The sequence below is a fragment of the Priapulus caudatus genome, unplaced genomic scaffold (assembly GCF_000485595.1).
Source record: "Priapulus caudatus unplaced genomic scaffold, Priapulus_caudatus-5.0.1 Scaffold368, whole genome shotgun sequence".
NCBI classification, from domain to species: domain Eukaryota; kingdom Metazoa; phylum Priapulida; class Priapulimorpha; order Priapulimorphida; family Priapulidae; genus Priapulus; species Priapulus caudatus.
Genome location: NW_014577429.1, coordinates 75,274 through 86,058, shown reverse-complemented (window position 1 = coordinate 86,058; position 10,785 = coordinate 75,274). Strand labels below are relative to the sequence as shown.

The 10,785-nt window shown below is 46.6% G+C and overlaps 1 protein-coding gene across 2 annotated transcripts in view; it reads right to left on the bottom strand.

Moving 5' to 3' along the window:
- LOC106809615 (COBW domain-containing protein 1-like) overlaps positions 1 to 10,785 on the bottom strand; it is a 95,906-nt gene that overhangs the window by 78,607 nt on the left and 6,514 nt on the right. For both annotated transcript variants that reach the window (XM_014812762.1, XM_014812763.1), the window contains exon 5: positions 7,320 to 7,379. In XM_014812762.1, coding sequence (XP_014668248.1) covers positions 7,320 to 7,379 — 60 coding nt within the window. The remainder of the gene's footprint in view (positions 1 to 7,319; positions 7,380 to 10,785) is intronic.

The window sequence follows — 10,785 nt, the reverse complement described above, 5'->3', positions numbered from 1 at the left end:
CCCCCCCCCCACACACACACCACACACACACCACACACACACACACACACACACACACACACACACACACACACACACACGTATACACACAAACATGCGCATGCACACACACACGCACGCACTCACTCCCACGCACGCACGCACATGCAACACACGACCCGGGTCATTATCACATTTGCCAGTTTGCAACGAGCGACATATGCAGATGTCAGCACCCCGGCCGGCTCCACCCCGGGATCCCTCTTGTCGTCGCGGCCCAAGCCAAGCGTCGGCCGATTGTACCGCCGACGGGGGCTCTCGAGCGCTTTTGGCAGTTAAAAAATCACATCACACACCCACTTGACTCGCTATGGCGTGCCGGTTAATGATACGGCTGTCCAGCGGTGAGGTAATTCTAATTAGGTGGGCGAGAATAACGAGTGCAGCGACGGGGGAGTAATCGCGTGGTAATAGAGCCGCCGTCACTCCTCGGGCCCGGCCTCAGCTCGCTGAGGCACACATGCAAGCAACGCGCACGCCGCGCGATGATGCCGCATCTACGAGTTGCGCTCGCTCACGCACGCACGCGCACGCACGCGCGCGCACACGCACGCGGGCGTCCCCGTACAAAGCCGACTAGCCAAATGTTGTGTGAGCGCGGTGTGCACGCCACGCTAATGTTATTCAGCTGAAGCACCTATGTGAGGTCCGCTAGCTCGTTGCCATGGTAACGGACGTGGGGTAATTACTGGTCGGCTGCGCCCACCTATTACGCTGCCATTAGCGTATCGCAATATAAAAAAACACACGTTGTCTATATGGGAAAACACTAAATTTACATGAGAAATAATACTTTCTTTACTAGGCTGCAACGCCGTTACGTCGTAACATCGCGTGGGAATAAAGAGACTTTATGTCTATTTTTCTCGCTATTACGCTGTGTTACATGCATAGGAACAAAAAATACATTGTGAATTCTACTCATTAGTATGCTGTGATAACATCAGAACTGTATAATATAGATCTACATTATACACTCCTGATAACACGTATAGGAGCAAAAAATACTTTGTATAATTTCAAGAATATACCAAACATATCGTATACTTTTGCTTACTATTACCATGGTCTCATTAATATGAATATAAAAACTAATACGTATATTTTCTAGAATGTAAGAAATTCACTGCATACTTTTATTTCCTATTGCAATGTGCTTGCAAATAAGAATATATAAAATAGTTTACAATTTTTCTCTTACCATTACTCTTTCACTTGCATGTAAGAATATAAAAATTCCTATTTTCATCGCCAATTACGCTGTCATTGGCATGTTGAGAAAATGTCAATTTTCACGGGCTATTAAACTGCCATTGTCATATTGTAATACGATAAGTCTTTATCTCCGTATACCCTTTATTACGTTATAAGTACCCTATATGAATATAAGAAGCATTGGCCATTTTTAACACCTATTATAGTGTCAATAGCATTATGCATATATACATGAATATAAGAAACTCTATATCAAATTTCACATCTGCATATAGGGCTATTAGAGAGACCGCTCATATTCAACACCCACCTTATTATACTCTCATTTGTTTGCAGCAATAAACGAAGATTTTAAAGATTTTCCCCTTTATATTATACGCTGTTATTTGCTTATATGAGTAAAAAGGAAACTTCTCAATTTTCATCCTCTATTACGCCACCGCTGTCAATTGGGAATATAAGAGATCTATCAACATGTCTTCACCCATTACATTTCTATTACGATATCGAAACATAAGAAAACTAGCAGGAAGAAATTGCAGCTGACACACCATCTATTATTAGCCGACCGCGCGTGTTTGCGCCTGACTTGCTTCGCGTCGATGAAATGTAAAAGAACTAGCTGATAACATAATCATTGTTTCGTTTAACGTGCATAGGTGCTGCCGTCCGGCGGCGGCTGCCATCCGCCATCTTCCCGTGATAGCATGAGTGGATATGAGTAGCAGATAAGCGTAGGAACGCGCAAGTAACCTCGTCCGTGACGAACCCGTGCCGAATCCAATTGCGCGCCATTGCATGAAAGCACGGAAAATTGGATATAGATTTGAGAAAATATTTGCATTTAACGTGACTTAATTTGATTTAAAGATTTAAAAACTACTTTGGGAGGAAGAAAGACACGGCGGGCGCACGTAGCAGGCGTATGTCGGGCCGAGGGCGTTATTGCTGCGCGCACCTACGACGCGCCGAAAACTTCACGGAGAAATTCGGCCCGATTGGATAATACCTAAAACGATGGGAGGAATAATGATGGACTTAAATTCGGCTTAATTGGAGTATCTGTCTCAGTTTTCCCGCAGCCCGTTTACGATAGCCGATGGTAATGGAATTAACTCAACTCCATACAATTCGACGCACCTCCATTAACCTTGTAAGAGAAGCCGTAATGGCAGTTTTGTCGCTGAAGAGATCGGGCGCATCTGCGCGAGCAGCGCAAATTCTGAGCCACGTCTGAAACACGATGCGCACGGACGGACGCTATACGGCGCCGATCGACGCGAGACATTTCAGCGCCACAGAGTATATCACTGTTCGACACAGAAGAGCTTCTCGTATTTCGAATCATGCTATGCGCTGATACATGCAGCACACTGATTTCAACTGCTCCGTGTAAATCACGGACGCTGCGGCTGCGCTCACGGGCGGGTGGATGTGACGTCGGTTACTTTCTGTTTTTGGTAATTATCACCAGTGACACACCATTAATTATTATCATTACGATTAAAATTACTATTCTTATGAATACGGAATGTAAACCCTAGTTTATTATGACTCTAACAAAAATTTTTTGGATGAATGATCATTCTAGTGAGCAAACAATTTGAATCAATGATAATTATAATTATGGAACATCGAATCTGTTGCCGACCCCGGCATGCCGCTGACAGCGACACGGCAACAGGGTAGCCGTGTTTACGCGCATGCGCACCGAGGAGGAGGAGAGGGAGGCTGCACGAGCGGGAGCACTAATTAGTCGGCTGTTAGTTTTTCCAAGTGGCACTGGCCACACTGACCCTTCGAGTGGACATTAAGATGGACCAGGTGCGAGGGCCGACAATCTACGCGCTCTTTCATCTGGCCGCCGACACCTCTCAGCCCGCCCGAGGACGTGCTGTCCTAAGCCTCTCTCTTTCTGCACATCAAGAGGTCTCTACAGGACTTTCTGATGGCAGCAGAACAAACAGCCGAGGCTTTCCGATGGCAGCAGAACAAATAGGTGGACTCTCCCACCGCGGTACAACAAATACGTGGACTTTGCAACGAATAGGCCCGACTCTCCACAAAAGCATCACAACAAATATCGCCCCGGCCTTTGGGAACAACTGGTTGCCCTACGCGGCAAATAGCCGCACTTTCCCGTGGAATCTATTCGAATTAAGCCATAGTAACCTCTGTTGTTCGGCCGAAAGAAGGCCATGCTGAAGAAGACGGCACATACTTGGCGTGTACTCCGGGCACATCGCCGCTGGCCCGTGTGGAATCTATAAATACCGCCAGAGCAGACGGACGAGTACTTGCTCGTTGACCAGCACTCACTGTTTTCCCTGCGCGACAATGAGATAGCTAGCGTCAACACCGTGCCACGCGCAGACGCGCACGCACCCGTCACTTGCCCCCTATTACGTGTGCCTCACCGTGCTCACTGTGTGTGCTAACTAATTACCTCATTAGTAATGCAGCGTGGGTCTGGTTAACTTGCTGCTGTTACGGAGCGTATTTAGTCATGAAGTTACCACTAATATTCATAATGCTATTAACGATTTCGTTTCGAAATTTCTTGCATACCCGTTTCTTGGATACCCATTCTTGAAATTTCTTGCATATTTCTTGCAAACCCGTTTGACAGCCTTGATATTAAACTATAAAGCATGCATCCATAGAAAATAAAAGAAACTACCTAGCTAAATATCTTCTTAGATATTATATACATATATATATATATATATATATATATATATATATATATATAGAGAGAGAGAGAGAGAGAGAGAGAGAGAGAGAGAGACGAGAGAGAGAGAGAGAGAGAGGGAGTGAGAAAGCGAGATTATTTCTTGAGAAAGGTCTCTGAATCAATACAACAAAAGCAATTCTTATTCACATCCGGACACAACGAGACGAACCCTAATCGACCCCCCCCCCTCAAACAAACCAAATGAATAGCTTCATTATTCGTACGTAAAACTGCTCATTATTTATATATATATTATATAGATTTATATTTTCAAGCATTGTTTGTAATCTACATATGGCATTTAAATAGTGCTAAAATGAATTTCCCATGTGGTTTACCTTGTTTTATACCACACGCATATATAAACATACTCTTGCACGCAAACCTATCCAAACCAAACACACCCCTGTACGAAACCCCATCCCTACCGTACACGGGAAACACATCCCGAGCTCACGAACTCTAGAAAACCCTAGCCACCAACGCATATAGAGAAGAATGAACCACCCTCTCCCCGCCCACCTCGCAGAGGCGTACCACCGCGACCTCCATCCCTTTACAGACGAAACGCACTTCTACGCGCCCAACGTGCCCCTACGATCAATCACGTCCGCCTCCCTCGCCTCGTCTCGTTTAGCCGAATTCATTCCCCGCAACAACTTTTCAGCGGCACCAAAAGAGACTCCGTCAACACCATTGACGTCTAAGTCCACACGCTGGGGTCGCGCGGACTGGCGGCCGAGCCTAATTGAGTGAATTCAGCTAGCGTAGCTGCGCATTATATACGGCTCCCTCACGCGATACCGGGGCCTCCTAAGCCTTGGCTCCCAATCACTCAATTCACACCGGATTACAGGCGTGTACACTTAACATGAGCTCTCCTCTAAACTGCTCGCAGAGAGAAAGAGAGAGTGGGAAAGATATGTATAGAAAGAGAGCGCGAGAGAGAGGGAAATAGAGAGGGCGAGAGAGAGGGGGGAGGGGATGTGAGAGAAACGAGGGAGACGAGCAGGGCAGAACGGCAAAGAATGACAAAGGGGGAGGAAGGAGAGTATGGAAGAGAGCAGAATAGCGACAAAGCGAAAGTGAGAGGTAAAGGTAGAGAGAGATTTAGTACGTGCGTTCGTGCGTGCACGCGCATGTGTATGTGTGTGTTTATGTGTGCGTGCGGGAGTGTGTGTATGTGCGTGTATGTGTGCGTGCGTGTGCCCGGTGTTCTCGCACGTACGAGTGCGCCGGTATGTGTAAGTATATATGTGCGTGAAAGAGCCGCGAGTAGAGAGAGAGAGAGAGAGCGAGAGAAATAGAGACTGATAGCATACACGCGAAAAATGGGAGGTGGGAACCGCGTTGATGCCCTTTCTCTGCAACAACAACAAGCCGCTCGCTGCGGAAGAAGAAGAAGCGGCGAGACAACGGTGAAGGCATCTTCACGCGCTTGCCATTGAGCGCTTGAGCGAGGCTGCTTGAGCCAGCTAACTACAGGCGCGCATTCTACACGCCATGCGGGATGCCAAGCGCGAGGTGTGAAAAGCGCTGTCCGCGCACTGTCCGCCCGCTGAATGGGGGACTATCACTGACCGCCGCTATCACTGCAACACGGCGGCAGATTGCGACGACTTAGCGCTGCCAAATCCGCGGCCAATGCTCTCGAGTAAATGAACTAACTGACTAGGAAAGCTCGACTCGAGTGGACCACACTGCGCCTCCGTGGGCCTTTGAGCATGATGTGATTGAGCGGCGACTTAGCGAAGCTTCCGTTCACTCGGACAACATCAATCAAGGTGTGTTTGTTACCCAATACGAAAATCCATGCAATCGCATGCTGAATCCGCGCTAAGAGTTACTCTGTGCGCCCTAGAACGTGCTTATTAGAGTCACTGATGAAGGCACCAGACTAGATAACACTTAATGAGAGCGTTATTAAATTAAACGCTAACACATATATGTACATAGATCCACAACGTTTATCACGCTGGATGAAACAACAGCACAACTAGAGAGGCAGCGATATAAAATCATGGCTCAAATGGAGCATGCCAGACTTCATGCTCCTAACACCTATATTTTGCTCTCTATCTTGCTTTCTTCCCCCAATCCCATCGCCCCCTCACTCTCGAGTACACACAGCATATGCATACGGGCACGCACGTACACATATAACACTTAGTTTCCCCTTCAACCAGCCAGTTCAAGAGCTATCTTCCCAATGAAACACGCACGCCTCTCCTGACAGTCGGCCTTGCTCATATGACCTCCGCCATTAGTGAAAATTTAGAACAACTACATTAGCTAGAGCTGCAAGTTGGCACAACTTCGCATGTGAATTTCCACTTGTCCTTGGCCTGTGCCTTTGCCAACATATTCACACGATAATTTATCACTAACTGGTCGGTTTAGGGAAATTCACACACCATTATGTATTTTCACACTAGTACACGCGCACATGCGCTGTACACTCACTATATATGTATAAATAACATATTCGGCACTATTATCCTAAATAGAATATTTTCACAAACAGTGCGCACATCTCTGTAATACTTCTCTTCCTGACACATATTTTATGTTATGGCCTTATACGTATAACGTAAGACTTTCATTGCTCACAAATCACTTCAATGCATTGATTGTCGTTGATGTTTAAATGTCGTGCATGGCGTTAGCGGTATGCGTTAATATTTTAATATAACGTAATAATTAAGAAAATATTATAATTAGTAATTAAATATTATTACATGAATTACAAAATATTTGGTACCGAATAAGCGGTATAAAGTGTAAAAAATTCCTTTGATATTAAAATACAAGTCATCATTGCAAGAGGCTGAGCAAGTGATATGGCCATTTCTAATAAACATCTGCTGGTAATATTTAATCAGGTATGAATTATTCTTGATATTGTAAAATCCTTGAAAACTGATTAGACAACATAACTGAAAAAACCTACAGAAAGCTAAACTAGTGTTCTTACTCTTAACGTACATTTTACTTCGAGTATAATGTATCATTAATATTATTATGATTATAATTGTTGTTATTACGTAGTTTGTAATTGTTGTCTTATTATGTAAGCTATCAGATACGCGCTGACAAAACAGGTGTACCCAGGAGCAGCATATTTCTGTCTTACTATGTAGGTAACACATACAACATGAGTCACACAAATAACACTCAACTCTCAGTAACATTTAAAGCATATGCGGTATAACTATGCATTTCACCCACAAGAATAGTAAATAAAATTATTATGTTTGTCAGCCTATATAACCAGAGAAGATATGCTAGAACGAAGTCGCGTTAATTATAAGCGTTAATAGCTGGTACTTACCGTCCAAGAATATTTCGCTTCCTAGTTCTTCATCCATCCAAAATATGGATGCTATCGGCGCTGAAAAAAACAACAGAACAATAGCTAAAAAATACATGTTAATAAATGCTAATTAAAAAAATGTACAATTACTTACATCTGGACTGTGCTTGCTAAAATTATTCTCATGACGTTTCAATGACAGCAGCGCAGGCCACCTGGCGGGAAGGCCGTGAAATTACCGCACGTGTTTTGATTGTTTTGCCTATAGAAATATTTCTTAACAAGAAACCCTAGAGAACATTGACACTAACGTTCACGCGACCGTGTGTATATTGGAGCATTATCTGGAAAAGCGGTGGCTGCCGCATTACCCGCCGTGCCTGATCGATGAAATCACTATTATAACCTTTTAAGGGCATGCATTAACTGAAATCGATACATTAAGATGTTCGTAATTACGTACCCGGCCTAATTAATATGTACGGGCTGATTTGTTGTTAAAACATGCAACAAACTAGCACAATTTGTACCTCTTAGCTAAGCTAATTTCGTCAAAGTCAGTTTGCATGGATGTCAGCGGGGAGTTGACGTGTTACACTGATGTGAATTCATTACACAAAGAACGTAGTGGCTGTCACCAAGCGAGCGCCCCCCCCCCTGGACCCGCCCGCGCAACACCGCACGCGCATGAAACACGCGACTAGCTCGTTTTTGATTTCAGTCGGAAAAAATGTCGCGAGCGTGAGAAATAGACGAATGAGACCGGCGACTATTAATAATGCAGCAATTATCAGTCAGTGAACGGTCAATTGCCGGTGAACTTGCTGATCCTATATGTGACGGACCAACAGTGATATAATCACTCACTTCCTGCGGTGATATGATCAACTCACTGCTCGTGGGTCTCACACACAATGATATGATCAACTCACTGATCGTGGGTCTCACACACAAAAATATGATCAACTCACTGCTCGTGGGTCACAGCGATACAATCAGTGACTGTCACCTTACACAAAGTGATATGGCAACTCACTGCATTTCCGCTTATAGTGATATATCATCACTCACCGCCTGCGGGCTCACGCTCGTCAATAGAGACGCTCGTAGAGAAAATGCACCCAGTACTGCCTCACCGCAATCTCACACGTCGGCAATTCATTCGGCAGTTTAAACTAGCAACTCAACTCTTTTGCTCTCTGCGTTTTTACGCGCCCATCTTTTTCCCCCGTGATCTTGTCCGTACATCTCAAATGGCGCAGCCGATAAGTTTTCCGACATGAACAGCAGACGATGCCAAGATGGCGGCCAAGATCACTGCCGATAATAGCGACGACAGGTTTAGTGGCGGCATTAATGGCGAGTGGGTTTCAGTGCGAAGCTCAGCACTCTCACTTTTTACCGCGCGTGCATTGCATCGCCTCGGAAGCAAGTGCTGAGGTCGAACACAGCCCGTGACAAATCAGCTTTGAATAATTAGGGCTAGATTTTTTTTATTACCTTCTTTGAACCGCTCAATGCGTTTGCTTGCTTTCTCAATCGCGAACCGAGCCAGCAATACGATGTTGCGATCGTCTGTCATCAACTTAATGTTCGACTGCACTGCGATGATAGGATACCAGGGACGCGCGACACACAGCTATTCTGGCCACCCGACCCTTCCACCAATCTACTCCGCGTATGCATTTCACACACCCCACCTATACTTTCTTCCTCCATGCTACGTCAACGCATACCCTCAGCTCCAACCCCCACTCAACTCCCCTGGTATTATAGATATTTCTCATTCAGAGAGATCAACTCAGCAGTCAGTGTTTTTTTTAACATGCAACAGCTGGGTATTGTGCCGGGAGAACATGCAATGAAAGTGAGCATGATAAGAAAGAAGGCGGGAAACGCACAAGGAGCAGCAGGGGAGAAGGAGGAGAAAGGAGGAGGAGCAGAAACATGAAGAGCAGGAAGACGCAGGTGGAGGGGGATAAAGAGAAAGGAGGAGCAGGAGAAGCAGCAGGAGGAACAGAAGCACAGGGAGCAGGTGGAGGAGGGTAAACTAATATAAAACACAGGACACCCCCCCTCTCCCTTACGCCGCTGGCAGCGGGACGGGAGACGAAACCGAGATCACAGCGGCGCCCGCTGCTCAACATGCTGCGCACACACATACACCACACGACGCGCGAGATTTCTTCCCGACCTCGTCGTCCGGTTTCCGCGGGAAGCGGATGGCACGCCGGCACGCCGGAAGCCGCGGGTAGGCAGAGTATAGCGCCGACGAGCGGCGGGAGGCGGCGCTACGGAGACTGTTACGTGTCGCGCGTCGGTCGGCGACAAGCCGGCGACTAACCCGACCACGCTTCGTCGGCGACGGCGGATGGTTGCAATAAGGCCGCCGCCTGAACCAACAGCCTTCCGATCTGTTTACAAGTTCATGCAGCTAATTAGGACACCGAGAAGTCGATCGTTTATTTGTATAAGTCATTTGGTAGCAAATTTGAACAGTTTCGGCGGCTGTGATCCAGCCGGGCCGGCCGGAATCGCAGCCGAGCATTCTAAAACAACATTTGTGTTGAATTAAGAGCAGCGGCCATTTTTTTCGCGGCCATCATGGCGGCCGTAATAAGCATTATTCACTTTTTGCGCGCGCTTCGCGTTACGCAAACTGACATCTAAACTTTGCAAAGGCCGCGGGGTGTGTTTTGACAATATGGTCGTAAGCACAACATCTCGGCTCGCTGGCGGCGCGCTCTACGTGTGGGATTCGCGTCGCGGCGAAGCTCGGGCGGCGCTATCAAACGGCCAGCGAGCGAACACCTTGGGCTGTTTACGAACGAAGAGCATCCGCAGTGCGGCAGCGGCGCGGGGATGGCACCACGGCAGCGGGCCATCCACACATGGTGGCCCCGTGCGGTAACAGCCCCCCACACTCACTCACACACACACACACACACGCGCGCGCGAGCTCACACACACACACACACACACACACGCGCACGCGCACGCGCACGCGCACACGCACACACCCCATCCACAGCTGCCACCACGGCCGTCACCAACGACGCGACTTACACACAGTCTGCATAGTTTTATTGGTCAAAGAAGCCGATATTGTCTGCCCGAGAACCCTGCAATATAATTTTGGCCACCCGTACTCCTGAACCGATAGGTACACGTAGCAATCTACCCATGTAAAACCGGCCCGTAGCGCAGCGAAGGGCTACCTACGAAGAGTTACTTATTCTACGTCTCAAACTTCGTATTAACCTGTATAGAGGATTGCCAGAGTTTCAGTATAACGTCCCGTTCATTAAAGGTCACGTGCGATGTATGTTTGTACAGATTTTTCCATGGTAAATATAACTGTTTAGGCTGCTATTCGATGCAGTTATACGACATGATCTCAAACTGACAGTTGAGTTTAATGGTCAAGTAGCTGGACACCACGATAGAGTAATCAGTAAATAGTAGGCGAAATTAATTATATATA